Source organism: Cladophialophora immunda (assembly GCF_000835495.1).
Source record: "Cladophialophora immunda strain CBS 83496 unplaced genomic scaffold supercont1.4, whole genome shotgun sequence".
In the NCBI taxonomy this organism is placed as follows: Eukaryota; Fungi; Ascomycota; class Eurotiomycetes; order Chaetothyriales; family Herpotrichiellaceae; genus Cladophialophora; species Cladophialophora immunda.
This window is the reverse complement of record NW_015622544.1, coordinates 292806-306613: the sequence shown is the minus strand read 5'-3', so window position 1 is coordinate 306613 and position 13808 is coordinate 292806. Positions and strand designations below refer to the sequence as shown.

Below are 13808 nucleotides of genomic sequence, written 5' to 3'. Positions count from 1 at the left end.
CTACCGGTCTTCATGGTGTCCAGATCCTCAGCCTGGGTAGAGCAGCACGATCCTGGCACGAGAGAGGTTTTCAATTTGACAAGTGTAACCGTGGAAGACTGGGAATAAAAGCGAGATGGTCGATCTTCCGGGAACCTCGGTTGATTCCCCAGCTCAGGAACCGCCGCACTGCCATTCAATCTCCGCAGTTTCAATTCGCCGCATCTTACCGTCCAATCCTCCCTCCTCCATGATTAGTCTGCTACCAGTGCCTGCGGCGCTGTACCCGTCCGCGGCGATAGCTGATTTTGCCAATGCCGAGGGTCAATCGAAACAATTTATATACCCCAAGAGCTTCTGGGGGAACTAGGAAGGGCTCCAAAAGCAACATCCACCGACTTACTCTGAGTATTTGTCGGGTACATAGCTTCAGGTATATTTCTACCAGTGACAACTTCCTCTCCTCTTGACTTCGAGTCGTCGCTCCTGTCCCTCCCTTCGCGATCCGCCGAGTACGTCCACCCACATCAATGGCCACCATGGCTTCCCCAGAAGAAGCAGTCCTCTACAGGCAGCAAGGCCGCATCGCCATCATCACCCTCAACCAACCCAAGAAACTCAATGCCATGACCCAACTCTACTACTACCGCATTTCCTGCCTGCTCCGAGACATTGCTGAGAATCCCGACATCAGCGTGACGGTGATCACAGGCTCAGGCCGGTTCTTCTCGGCGGGTGCAAACGTCACTTCCACCAGACCGGGCGTAGGACCGGGCTTGGACAAAGACGCTGCACGGAACGATATCTTGAAGGGGTTTGTGAGCAACAACTTGGACATTACACGCTCTTTCTATACGCACCCGAAGATCCTGATCGCAGCGCTAAATGGGCCTACGGTTGGGCTTTCCGCTGCCCTGCTCGGCTTCTGCGACTTCATCTATGCGGCCCCGCATACCTTTCTGTTGACGCCTTTCTCCTCACTCGGACTGGTCGCAGAGGGCGGTGCGAGCGTTGGGCTCGTGCAGCGCATGGGTCTGACAAAGGCCAACGAAGCACTCATCATGTCCCGCAAGATCCCATGTGACGAGCTCGTGGCATGCGGCTTCGTGAACAAGGTCTTCTCTGGTAAAGATCAGAACGACTCCGAGGGGTTCCTGAAACAGGTATTGGCCGAAATCGACGACAAGTTGGGCGACCATCTGAACCAGGAGTCCATCTTGAAAATCAAGGAGTTAATCAGACGGCCATTCTTGGAAGGCCTCGAGGCACAAGGAGTGAGGGAGGTGATGGAGGGAATGCAGAGGTTTGTCAAAGGAGCGCCGCAGGAGGAATTCAAGAAGATTGCTAGTGGACAGAAGAGACACAAGTTGTAAATATACTGGGCGGAGCCAAAACAACGCAGAGATTGCAGAGTGGTTGAGGATTGGTGGAAAGTGATGATCTGTCAATCCTCACTGCTCGGGTCATGTAGAATTGACCCGGACACCAAAGGGATATATAGGGAGGAATGATTTCTGGAATGAAAAAACACGCATTGGGACGACTCCTCGCTGTAGAAATCCTTCTCAGCATAGCCGTATTGCTTTCTCTGATTTCCGAAGATTCCCTTCTCAATTGCATTCCCGCGTACCTACTTTGCCAGCCATGCATTTCCTCTTTAAGGCATAAAGCTGGGAAAAGTTCATGTATGCATGGTGGAGTCCCTTCAGCATCAGAAATGCTCCCTCTTCTGAATCCTGCTCTTCTTCAACGTAGCACCGCTTCGTTGCGGCAGTTGGTTTGATGCGTTGCTAGTTCTTCTTTAGTTCCGTTCACAGCCTTCTGCACGACAAGTCTGGTCTGTGACCATGAGCAAATGGCTGATCCACGAGCGCGTAAGACTCTGGGGCCATGCAAAGCAGCAAGCAGTCGCAATATGAAAGCGGCACCAACAACCATTTCGTTGGTTCATCAACTTGACTGTTCAGGCCTCATCTGTCCCAAACGAGCTGCAGGGAGACTCGGGCAATGGATCCTGGATGACAGGCCGCATCAGCAATTTGATGCAATCTGATCCCTTGGCACTTGCATCGTGGTCGCTCGCTCCAACGTCTAAATATGCATACACTCACCAGGTTCCGGCTTCGCCACAGTGCAAGGGCCCCGAGCAGGCATGTTGCAAGTCTTTACCCCACCGGTTGTCGTGGTGATGAAAGCAGCGAGCACATCTGAAATGAAAAGCAGCATGAAAGACCAGTTTGCTGGTTCACGAAGAGAACCTTTTAGGAATCAATGTTGCATCATGCATGCTCTTGAGAGACTTGTGCCGCCCAGGGCAGGGACTTGGTGACAACTGTTGAGATGACTGGCTGATCGTCCTCCTCTTCGGGCGAGTCGAAGGGTGCCCAACTATTCCCACCCTTGGTCTAGGCTCAGGAGAACAGCCTCAGAACGCGGTCATGTCAAGCCAGATGTGCTCCACAGTTTGCGCAGGTTATCACGGCCATGCAAAGCAGCAACCGGGCCTCAATTGAAAAGCAGCATCAGAAAGAGATTTGCTGTTTCATGAACTGCTCAACTAGGACCTGATGGTGCGCGAAAAAGGAAAGGTATTCGCTCAGAGGTTTCCGGGGAGCCAAGCCACAGACGTTCTGGTGGCGCCATGTGGATGAGATGATGAGGAAGCATGAAATGAAGCTGCGGGATATGGAAGCAGATGGGGTGAGAGATATTTGACAAGGAGGACCAAAAAGGGCGGGATATGGGAGCCACTAATTAACGGCAAGTTTTGTCTTCCCGAAACAGAAAACAGCCCTTGCTCTTCTGTGCTCGCTGATTACGCGATCCCGAGGGAGATCCCGCCACTTTTGACCTTCGGAGGCCATCTTCAAGCAGCGACTGTCGACTTCTCGCTGCAAGCCATCTCATGTTTCCACCTCATATCGCCTCTTCCTCCTGGACTTCTCCGTGGACATTCATCATCGTGGGCCAAGCTCAAGGACCTAAGAAACCACACTCAATGACCATCCAATCGCTCTTCTCGACGTCCTTGTCAGCGCCTCCCCCCCGAGATCAGGACCAATGCAGGGAATGTCATAGCGCATCTCTCGGCACGCTGCTCTTCAACCGTACCTTTGAGCTTCAGTTTAGTTCTATTTGTCAGATGACGCCTCGATAGGTCTGTCTACTATGACCTGACCTTAGCTGGGAGCTTGTTCATGAGCTAAGCTACAGCTTGACCCTGAACCTCGGTGAGGTGCATTGACTCTTTGCATGGTCCCAACACTAGGTTGGGGGTATATGAAGGTGAAGTCCACCTCTTTCCATCATGTCTTCCAGTGGTTCAGTACGCATCGAGAGACAGATATTGGAACCGATTCCTAGCACACGACAATCCAACAGTACAGAAACGAAATCGCCCCGTCCCTTGCATCTACCCTGTATTCAAGATGTATGCCACCCTGCCTAACGGTATCAAAGTCTTCTATCGCGAAGCAGGCTCCTCAAGCAACCCCACCACCCTCTTGCTACATGGCTTCCCATCCTCCTCAAACCAATACCGAAAATTAATCCCTATTCTCGCAGAGAAATATCATGTTGTCGCCCCAGACCTACCAGGTTTTGGGTTTACGGAAATTCCTGCCTCATTAAACTTCAAATACACTTTCGCCAATCTTGCGACCACCATCGGCTCCTTCCTTGACGTCGTCAAGATCGAGAAATTCGCCGTCTATGTGTTTGACTATGGTGCTCCTACAGGATTCCGCCTTGCGCTTGAGAGGCCGGAGGCCATCACCGCCATCATCACTCAGAATGGTAATGCCTATGAAGAGGGCTTGTCGTCATTCTGGGATCCCCTACGGGCATTGTGGGCTTCTGAAGCTGGATCTGATGAGGACAAACAATTGCGCGAGATGATTTCGGGTGCAGTCTTGTCCCTGGACGCCACGAAGGGTCAGTATCTGAATGGTGAGCCCGAGGCTGAAAAGATCGACGACCCGGCGACATACCATCTCGACTACAGCCTCATGTGCCGTCCAGGGAACAAGGACATCCAGCTTGACCTGTTCAGGGACTATGCCACCAATGTCGCCCTCTATCCCAAGTTTCAGGCGTACATGCGCGAGAGCAATGTTCCCGTGCTAGCCGTGTGGGGCAAAAACGATACCATCTTTCCACCACCAGGAGCGGAAGCCTTCAAGAGGGATGCAAAATCGCTGAAACTGGTGTTGTTGGACGGCGGACACTTTTTGGTCGAGAGTCATACGGAAGAGATTGGGAAGCTGATGCTAGATTTCTTGGCTGAAAGGGTCATTTGATTGATTTTGTTCCCAACTTATTGAATGGGAAGACAGGCGACGGTCGGAAGCAGGTGCATCCCCCATTGATGCCCGCGAATTATAATACATATCTAGGTAGCTTGAGAATCAATAAGTGAATGTCGCCATTGCAGTTGAAGCGTTCTCCGACAGGTGTCACCTGTGACTCTCTGACAAAATGTTGATGTTCCCAAAGGGTGCGTTTTGAAACACGTACAGGCCAGACAGGGAGTTGTCGATTGTCCCTTGACGGAATCTAGGTACTGTAAGAGACTGCTCGGGGGCGTTGACGGCCTCCACCTGCGTCCGTGAAGCAACTGATCGAAGCGTCACGTGAACGGGAGATCTGAATGTGCTGAGTCAGACCAAGCAACGGACAGCCAATGGCCGAGAGTCGATTGAGCTCTAGACCTTGGCCGCTGACAAAGTTGCGGGCGTCGAGGTTACAGAGCCCCAATGGCACAAGGCTGAAAGGCACTGGTGTTTGTGAATCTAAAGAGGTTCCTCTGTAGTATCGACCGCAAAGTATAAATAACCCTTCACAACCTCCTCAAAGGATTGTGGAAAGCACGGTCAAAGAGGATTTGAAAAGAAAACACCAAGTTCTTGGCTGGTATCCTGCTCAAGATGCCAGCTTCACTGCGCATCGAAATATTCCCATCCGACCTCCAACGGATGATTGACTTCTATTCCACCATTCTCCACTTTGGCTTGATCAAGCGGAATGGCGACTACGCCTACCTCAGACGCGATGATATCTTCATCGGCGCCATCGAGACTGCTTCTACGGAAACCCTTGAGGAGAAAGCCAGTTACCGCCAGCCCAACAAAGGGATTGAAATAGTGGTTGAAGTTGACGACTTGGAGAAGGAACGAGACTTCATTGTTGGCATGGGCTGGAAGCTGGATGTCGACATCCAATTGCAGGATTGGGGGCTGAAGGATTTTCGGTTAACTGATCCTGATGGGTACGTCAACTCCGTGACTCTCCAGCGGACACTGCCATTGTTGTAGATTAGGTTAGCCTTTTAACGTTGCAGTTTAATAGGTACTACCTGAGGTTCACGACACACAGCCCGAATCGCGATGGGAAAGGCACATGGGAAACTCAAGTTGACCCATGAGCCTAGGTAAGTTTCACATGCGGCATCTGAGGATGCTCTCCACAATCACCAAAGGCAGGCCTCCAGCTGAGATCCATACAGGAGGCTGTGCTCTCCCACCTTTCTAAGGGAAGAATGACGACGTTTGGTGTCGTGAACAGGGGGTTATCAGGGGGTGTTCGTTGCTGGTGCTGGTAGTGGTGGATGTGATTGGGTACGATGCTCTTTCTGGTCGCTCGTGGGTTACAAGCAAGGGAGAACCCCGGTCTCACATGGCACAAAGCATCCGTGTAGCAAGACTTTGCTGGTAATACGTCATGATAGTTGAAGCAAAAGAAGAAAAAGAAAGCCGAGAGTTTCGTTTGTGGTCGGATCTAAGTTCCTGAAACTTCAATGACGACGCCCAATGGGATCGGAACGCCACATTCAAGCCACAGTGCGCCACAAAGGTCCGCGACACTTGCGCTGTGATTGGCGGAAACAACTAGCGCAATGACGGGACTTCCAAGGCCATGTCGTCACTCCTCAAGTCTTGGACTCACCCTTTGTTCAGCAGTCACTCTGTGCATTCTCCTGGGGTGTCAGCAGGTCAACGGACGTCATAGCATCTCCAAGAGCATTGTGGTGGCCACAGTTGGCCTCTGGTGGCATGTTGTTCCGAATGACCTCAGACCGAATCAAGGCAACTCCTAGACGCGGTCTCCTTTGTGCGACTCTGTCCGCGGAGCAATGTGACTGGCTAACCAGACAACTGTAGTGGGGGATCCAAGCGTGAACCATGGAAGGAGTGAATGACAACTGAAAAGTAAGGAAAGTCGCAACGCGGGGCAAAGCAGGCAAGGCAGGCAAACGCAATCTGGCACCAGGCACGGCAGTGACATCGCGCTCAGACTTGTTCCGACTGACTATAAGTATCTCTCTCTTTCCCATTTCCATTCCACTTCCTTTCCCATCATCCACCAGATCTTTCACACCCTCAGTCAAAGTTCCAAATCAAATCAAACCAAATCCAATCCCAAACCAAAACACAATCATCCACAATGGATACCATCAAGAACACTGCCAAGTACGCTGCTCTCCCATGCATTACCGCCTCTCCTGGTACTGACTGATACTCTACAGCTACGTCGGTGACAAGGTCAACGAAGCTACCTCTGGTGCTTCCAAGGAGGCCAACAAGAACGTTGCCAAAGACTCTGACGCGTCCCTCGGAACCCGTGCCTCTGCCGCAAAGGATGCAGTTGGTGACAAGATTGACGAGAGCAAGAACTCTGTATGTCCCGCTGTTTGATCGCCATCTCAATCTGGTCTCTAACAAGTGTACAGGCGTCTGCCGAGGGCAACAAGCAGGCTGCTACCCACTAAACGCTTCAACATCGAAATGATGTCTCGACCTATCATATCCTTTTGCAACAGTTCCTAAGAATGGTTTCCTTCCTCATGGTTAACGTGGTCGACTGATGGACATACACAACCTGGCAGTGTACTTGCTGGGGTTTCAATGAGCTTCGGATGATGACAACGTATTTCTTATGACAATCGTGCTCAAGAGAGCAGACGGCATTGCATCAAGTAGCTTGAATTAAATGATATCATAGCAGTCAAGCTTCCATCAATGCTTCTGATGTTACGAACGCTTTCTCTCGGTTATACTCTCTGCGTAGAACGTAGTACGTGGTACGTCTTCGATTAATGAGATATAATCGATGGCACGATGAAGGAACATGACCCTCGTCTCCAGCATGGATCTGGCCCTAGGGTTCTCCAAGTAGGAATTCTAAGTTATCCCGCACATCAGAAAAGGTAGGAAACGAGCTGAGAGGAGGTCATGTTTCAGCCGTAATATCCTTTCCACAGTTGCGAAATCTTGTGGAGCTTAAAAATATTGCAGGAGACGTTCATGGACGGGCGAGAGCCTAGACGAGAGGGCCTTCCGAAGTGAATATAACCACCGCAGACACAGGACTGAAATCAAAACCACTGTGGCCATGGCATTTCCGTTTACTGCCGGTACGATGCAATCATTTCAACGCGCGTTTGTGTCTTCTTTTAACACACAAGCGGGACGGGCTGTGACAATACTGCGCACTACAATTTCTCCACCCAACACATTTATCGTGACTCGAAACGAGAACCAGAGCAACCATGAAGCGAACTCGCGGCTCTTCCTCATCCTCAAATGAGACCATACTCGAAGCGTGCTCTTCCTCTCCTTCCATACACAATTCGGGACGAGCAGGTACTGCACAGAGCTCCCCCTTCCCATTAGACCCGTCGACCGTCCCGCTGCCTCGAAGCCTCACTTCGGGTCAGGAGTCCACTGCCAAGACAGGTAATAGTCACAATGTTGGCACGGGGAAAACGGTCCCCGGTGACAAGGAGCAAGAGATTGAGGAGAGAAATGCAGATGATGACTCGGAAGAGTCGATTGACTGGGATGCTCACTCGGATGAAGATACCGCGAACAACGCACCTCAGCCTCGTCAGGTCGTGAAGCGCGCCAAACTCCCGCAGACCATGGCGTTTCACGTCGACTGGTGGATCGCTCGCATAGGCACCGCGGCGGCGAACGTGAGTGCCATTTCCCCCCCTTCTATCTGTCCACAAAAGCCTTCGCCACAGTTATATTCTGGCAGTCCACCCATCAGCGTGGAGGCTTCACATGCTAACCCCGTCCGTGAGGCCCTCTAGCTAGACTTCAAGGTTCTGTGTGCGAGCATGATGTTGTGGAGGGAGAAGAATGAGGTTCTGCAGGTCCCCACCTATTGTATGATGCTCTCATCAGGGCCGACCTGGGAAGAAGATGATGCTGTCTCAAACTCTGCACCAGCGCAGATACCCCAATCGACGTCACGAGCACCGTTACCGCTCAGAGGAGCCGATCGATCCTCTGCGCCGATGTTGGACTGGGACGTCTTGCTGGAAGACATCAGGCGAGCGAGCGAGCAGATGCATCAGGACCGGAAGTGGAGAATCAGAGGAAAGAAAAATGCCGCCGGTTGGTGCAAGTGGGCAGCAAGACAGCGGATTAATCAGAGGGGCGAATTCGTCGACCAGCCTGAAGTTGGATATGAGGTAGAAAGAGAGGTAGACGGCCGGACGTGGGTGATCAGGCTGGGGTACCGGAGGAACGAGGCGGTGGTGGAGAACATGGATGTGGATGGCGAAATGGCTGATGCTGATGACCCTGTCGCCGATGAGCAGGGCGCTGGTGGAGGAGACGCGGTTCAGGGAACTTTGAACACGCCACCAAACAACAACTGCAACGGCATCGATGTGGTGATGGAAGAAGCTCCGGACCCTTGACAAACGCTATGCATGCTCTGCATTCCATCTAACGCAATCTTCGAACCTCGCTCCTCTCCCGCCAAAGATATCCAAGGCACTACCGATGGTCAAGTCAACCTTTCCTTGACTACACCGCTTCACGAGGTCAAGATCTGCCACCGTACGGGCACCGCCGGCATAGGTCACTGGGATCGTGCACCACTCGGACAACTTCGTGACGAGCTCCGTGTCGATGCCTTGCTGGAGGCCTTCATTGTCGGCTGCATGGATGAGGAATTCTGAACAATAGGGTTCGAGCATCTTGATGCTTTCTGCGGTGACTTTGCGTCAGCGCATGTCGATAGAAAGAGAGCCCACAGGGCCGAACACATTGGATGTCTGCGACATACCTCTGGTGATCTCCATCTCGGTGATGGTCTGCCACTTGTTCATGGCGACGAACCACGTGTCGCCCCTCCTCCTGCAGCTGAGATCGATGACGAGTTTGTCTCTGTCATCCGCCAACGTCGCGAGCACGGACTTCAACCGCTCCAGCGAGAAACGGCCGCTGGGAAATAGGAACGAAGTGATAATGACCTACTGCGTGTTTCTTGCGCCTTAGACAAAGCCGGCTTCTTTTGCTCGGGGGTAACAGGGGCAGGAGTCGCCCACGTTGAAGAGCAGGAGGATGAAGACGGTCTTCTTGCTTACCTTCTCGGCGCCAGCTTCGATCCATTCCTTTGCATTGGCGTCGGTGATGCCACCACCCACCTGGAGACGTCCCGGCCAGCCGGACAGTGCCTCCTTCGCCGCCTGATCGTTGCCCGGTCCCAGCATAATGACGTGGGCGCCCGAGAGGTCGGCGTCGCGGTAGAGACTGGCAAAGAACCCCGCCGGATGCTGCGAGATGTAGTTGGTCTTCAGCTCGGATTCTTGGGTGCTCAGAGTCCCGCCGACAATCTGTTTGACCTGGCCGGCGTGGAGGTCGATGCAGGGCCGGAAACGGGTCATAGTAGGGGATTACGGGTGAATCAACTACTGTGTATAGTCTATGAGTGCAAGTTCTGGAGAGTGGATGTTATGAAAAAAGGCGGGAAGGGTTCAAGTAGGGATGGAATATTTTGCGATGCTTGCCTCTCTTTGCTGCTATTCTGTCGAGGTTGAAGTGGGGAAACGAGATAAATTTTCGACGAGTACTGCACGCGAACCATTGATGGTTCTTCGCGACCAAACACGGTAACTATTACTTGCAAGAAGGATTTGGGAATGTCGAAGTGTCTTTCGCTGCATATTCTCACTCTGTATATCCCATGAACTTCTTTCGTCTTCCCAACTTCCGACCTGCTCACGCGCTCAAGACAGCAGAGGTTCTTTTACTTCCCCTGGTCTCTCTCTCTCTCCAAAGCGGAGGAGAATTGCGGCCACAAGAAGATCCCGCCAATCAAAATTCGAGGCGTCGGGGCTGCTGGGGAAACTTTTCGGCCTTGTTCACTCCCTCGTTCACTACGCCCGAATTTTGTACAATTCCTCAATAGTGCAAAGTCTGACAGCGGCGCCTGCACAGACGGCGTCGATGCTCGTTGCTTGGGTCAACGTCAAGAACGCGTGTTCAACAATGTTGGGGAAGCGAAAACGAGACGTCGGTGTTGCGACTCGACACCGACTGCGCAGTCCCGACGACCGCGACGGCGACCAGGCTGTCGCAATTCCCTTCGCGGGCGATCGAGATATCTTCCGCAAATATTTCGAATCTACTTTCGAACCCCTACCAGAAACCGAGACTACAACGCTCCCTCCGCAAGAAACAGGAGGAGAAGATGACGGTCAGGAAGGGGATGCTGAGTGTGCTGAGGAAGAGTCGGAGTGGGGGGGTCTTTCAGACTCAGAGCTCGAGGACGCAGCAATTGAGATTGTGGAACATCGCGCAGCGAGTGACCTGGCAGAAGAAGCTGGGGCACGTCGGCAACACTACAAGACATTCATGGTAAGTGACGGTGACGGCCGCTGAACACACACGGCTTTGCGACTTTGCACTGACCCCCTACGACAGAGTTCCCGCCCCCCAAAAGAGACGGAACGTGCGGCCAGAAGGGGTCCGGTCAAGCAGGCCGAAGAGGAGGACGCCGCTGAGGGCCTTAATCTCAAACATGATCTTGATCTTCAGCGGCTCCTGAAAGAATCCCATCTGCTCGAGCAGGCAAAGGCATCATCCACGCTAGGAACCCACCGGCATAAGGTGGTGGACATGCGAATGCAAGCCCTGGGCTCCAAAGGGTCCATGTTTCAGCAAGAGAAGATGCCGCTGGCGCATAGAAGGGGGATCCTTGCGAAGGCGGCAGACCGGGAAGCCAGCCGAAGAAGGGAGGCCCAGGAGAATGGCATCATCCTGGAGAAGGCCGCGGGTAAATCCAGGTCCAAAGACTCTCGAAGAGAACGCGGCGTCGACGTCCCTGCTGTGGGCAGATTTCGAGGAGGCACTTTGACGCTCAGCAAGAAAGATGTCTTTGATATCCAAGGACAGGGCATTTCTAGACCTCGTGGAAAGAAACGACGACGATAATGATGAGCATGTGTATCCCTTTCAGCTGCAGGCTTTCCAAAAGAAGCAAAGGCCCTGTCTTTCCGTGTGTCGTCTACTGTTCAATCCACACATGCACAGAAGGCGAGACTGTGTTGGTACCTTTACTTGTCCTCCGTGTTGCTTACCTCGCCGCCAGGCTAGACGTGAAGGTTCCCCCTCTCCGGCGTCCGCTTGTCTGTCATTGGGGAACAGGGGCGACATTTGTCATGGACAAAGTGGCGATGCCTTCTTGAGGCGAGCTCTTCCTACAGCCAACATTACAGTCTGAAACGAGTTGCTTCCTCCTCGCTCTGCTCCTCGCGGCCTAAGTCAAGTATGGGTTCTCGTGTTACACCACTGCTTCAGCCTTGGCTCTATAGGGTAGAAAGCTTGAACCTGTCGAGGAGTCGCTAGACGAGCGTCCGGTGTCTCTCCTCTTTGGACTGTCTCACATTGACCTGGATTCCAGCCTGTTTATGCAGGACAACAAGCATCGCGTCCGGATGCAGCAAGTGGTGATAGTGCTCGCCGACTGTTTCGGGGTGCTGGCGACTCGATCTCATCCCCTCCGTTAGGGTGTGGTCTTCTGTCGGAGATTTGCCAGGATTGGCCATGTTCACTGCGCTTGCGCCACTTTTGACCGTTGGTAGCAACCACAAGCGCAAGGACAGGAGCTATGTTTCAAAAAGTCAAGGAGCTTCACAAGATCAGTGGAAGGTTTATGTCCTGAGCTTCGTCAAGGCTACGAATCGCGTATTTGGATGCTTCTTCGAATGCCTTGCAGAATCGATCGGCTCTGTCAAAGTTTGGCCCTTCAAAAAAGTTGCAGGAAACGACTGGTTAAAGAAGGCGTAGACAGCTGCAGTGATGATGTGCATCCCAAGGCTTGGGCGTGATGGACAGCCCAATCACCTTGACCACGGAGAAAATCCCATCTCGGGAAGCTAGTGGCATTGGTGTTGACATCTCTTAGGGCCAAAGGTTCACCCTTTTGTGACTAATGTGGCTGTCGAGTCGTGCAGAACCTGAAACATAGCACCATCCGTCGGCCATTTTTAGGGGGCGTGGCGCGTGCGTCGAGGTTCTGAAGACGGTGAAAGCCGATTAGACAAAAAAAGACCCATCATCCAGACTGATCTCGACAAGGTACCGCGGTCCATCTTTTGGCCTGCCTCTCGACTCACAAAGCTCTGATCTGAAACTGTTGGTCAAGCGAGGTCGACGGATGGCTGTGCGCGTCAGTTCGAGGTCCATTGCGGTCAGCCGGGTTCGACCAAGGATAGGAGAGAGCGAGAGGGCACTCGGTGCGTAGTACGTACAGCAGAGACCAACCATTGTCAAAGGATGGTGAGTAGGAAGGATTGTGGGGATGTGTGTGACTGTGGTCAGCTAACGAGATGGAAGTAATTGGTGTTGGGTGATGGGAGAAGGCCGTCGACCGCAGGCGCCTGGACCTGGCCTGTCACGTGGACTGCGCTGCGATTTGCTTGGGCCTGCTCACGCCGTCCACCCAACCCAATAGCGAACACACCAATCACGCTGGAAAGATGAGATGTATTATCCTTTTGCTCCTTCGATGCTCCTTTTCTGTCCGGCACCCAGGCCTTTCGTACACGGAGCTCTCGTGGCTGAACAGCATTTACGACGGGCAAGCTTCGGGACGCCATTGCCGTCGGTGCAGTCACGCCCTCGCTCAACCTTGACATCCTCCCACCTCGTATCTCCGCAGTGTCATCGCGCGAGTTAAGCAATGGGTGAAGAACCTGCACATGCGTGAACCACATTCGGCGAATAAATGGGTACCGACAATCACGCTTATGGGGTCGGGGATTTTCTTGTGTCAAGCTATTGAAGATCATTTCGCCATTGGCCATATCAAGAAAAGGGGGCAGGCATGGCAGAATCAAACTCATGGGACCCCCAACTTGCATTGGGTTTCGTTCCGATTTTTGCCTGCGAAAGGTTGCAGTGGTGGGCACTCGGAGGACAGGAGCAAACCGATCCCAGCGTCAACATGGGTAATCGTGGAATCTGTGCATGCGGATGTCGGCACCTCAGCGTGCAGGTTCTGCGACTCTACGACGCTGTCCCGCGCCTGTTTGAGATGTGTTTCTGAATCCCCAAGCCGTTGGCCGAGTGGCTTTTGGCGCCAGAGTGGGCGGACAGTAGTCCAAGACAACCGCCAACGCGAGACTATTCGTCCAAGCGATCCGCCGTTCCCAGCCACTCGTTTCATCGGTTCGCGACTTCAACGTTCACACTGCATGCTTCAGCGAGACGCTGACCATGGGGATAGACTTCTCCCCTTCGCGCGATGGCCCCTCCTATACGATCAAAATAGCAATGTGGCCGGGCTCATGGGGTCAGCATTCGGCCTCGCCCGTAACCATACTGAAGAATACTGTGGTGTTTCCAGGTACGAATTGCACGGGGAAAGCTCCATACACGGTTTCGGTAAACGTACGAGGGTACAAGGCCTGGCTGTGCAGTGTCCAGCCCGGGGCTGTGGTGGTCATCGCGATTCCGGTTGTACGAGCACATACGATTCACCTCCCACGATGCCCCTACGAATACAAACAGCAAGCAAAGTAAACATCTCGC

At 52.8% G+C, this 13808-nt stretch overlaps 7 protein-coding genes across 8 annotated transcripts; 6 read left to right on the top strand and 1 right to left on the bottom strand.

Annotated features, from left to right (window-relative positions):
- Window positions 1–230: 230 nt before the first annotated feature.
- PV07_06496 (uncharacterized protein) lies at window positions 231–1520 on the top strand. Its single transcript, XM_016393479.1, has one exon. The coding sequence runs from the start codon at window positions 510–512 to the stop codon at window positions 1350–1352; it is 843 nt and encodes a 280-aa protein (XP_016246898.1). The 5' UTR covers window positions 231–509; the 3' UTR covers window positions 1353–1520.
- A 1392-nt stretch (window positions 1521–2912) lies between these two features.
- On the top strand, window positions 2913–4416 carry PV07_06495 (uncharacterized protein). Its single transcript, XM_016393478.1, has one exon. It carries the CDS (start codon window positions 3408–3410, stop codon window positions 4275–4277), a length of 870 nt encoding a protein of 289 aa, XP_016246897.1. The 5' UTR covers window positions 2913–3407; the 3' UTR covers window positions 4278–4416.
- Window positions 4417–4803: 387 nt separating this feature from the next.
- Window positions 4804–5750, top strand: PV07_06494. Of its 2 annotated transcripts, XM_016393477.1 has the most exons (3): window positions 4804–5245; window positions 5326–5407; window positions 5483–5750. In XM_016393477.1, exons 1-2 carry the CDS (start codon window positions 4905–4907, stop codon window positions 5399–5401), a joined length of 417 nt encoding a protein of 138 aa, XP_016246896.1. In that variant the 5' UTR covers window positions 4804–4904; the 3' UTR covers window positions 5402–5407; window positions 5483–5750. The 2 variants fall into 2 exon arrangements, with proteins under 2 accessions (XP_016246896.1, XP_016246895.1); XM_016393476.1 differs by having other exon boundaries at window positions 5326–5750.
- A 583-nt stretch (window positions 5751–6333) lies between these two features.
- PV07_06493 (uncharacterized protein) lies at window positions 6334–6978 on the top strand. Its single transcript, XM_016393475.1, has 3 exons — window positions 6334–6446; window positions 6503–6653; window positions 6707–6978. The coding sequence occupies exons 1-3, from the start codon at window positions 6421–6423 to the stop codon at window positions 6743–6745; spliced, it is 216 nt and encodes a 71-aa protein (XP_016246894.1). The 5' UTR covers window positions 6334–6420; the 3' UTR covers window positions 6746–6978.
- Window positions 6979–7365: 387 nt separating this feature from the next.
- Window positions 7366–9757, bottom strand: PV07_06491 (1-(5-phosphoribosyl)-5-[(5-phosphoribosylamino)methylideneamino] imidazole-4-carboxamide isomerase). The gene is made up of 3 exons (XM_016393473.1): window positions 9359–9757; window positions 9058–9244; window positions 7366–8979 (listed from the first exon to the last, which is right to left on the bottom strand). Exons 1-3 carry the CDS (start codon window positions 9656–9658, stop codon window positions 8693–8695), a joined length of 774 nt encoding a protein of 257 aa, XP_016246892.1. The 5' UTR covers window positions 9659–9757; the 3' UTR covers window positions 7366–8692.
- PV07_06492 (uncharacterized protein) lies at window positions 7526–8686 on the top strand (the record flags this gene model as incomplete). Its single annotated transcript, XM_016393474.1, has 2 exons — window positions 7526–7951; window positions 8072–8686. 2 exons carry the CDS (start codon window positions 7526–7528, stop codon window positions 8684–8686), a joined length of 1041 nt encoding a protein of 346 aa, XP_016246893.1.
- A 306-nt stretch (window positions 9758–10063) lies between the features above and the next one.
- On the top strand, window positions 10064–11532 carry PV07_06490 (uncharacterized protein). Its single transcript, XM_016393472.1, has 2 exons — window positions 10064–10631; window positions 10698–11532. Exons 1-2 carry the CDS (start codon window positions 10221–10223, stop codon window positions 11205–11207), a joined length of 921 nt encoding a protein of 306 aa, XP_016246891.1. The 5' UTR covers window positions 10064–10220; the 3' UTR covers window positions 11208–11532.
- The last annotated feature ends 2276 nt before the right edge of the window (window positions 11533–13808 follow it).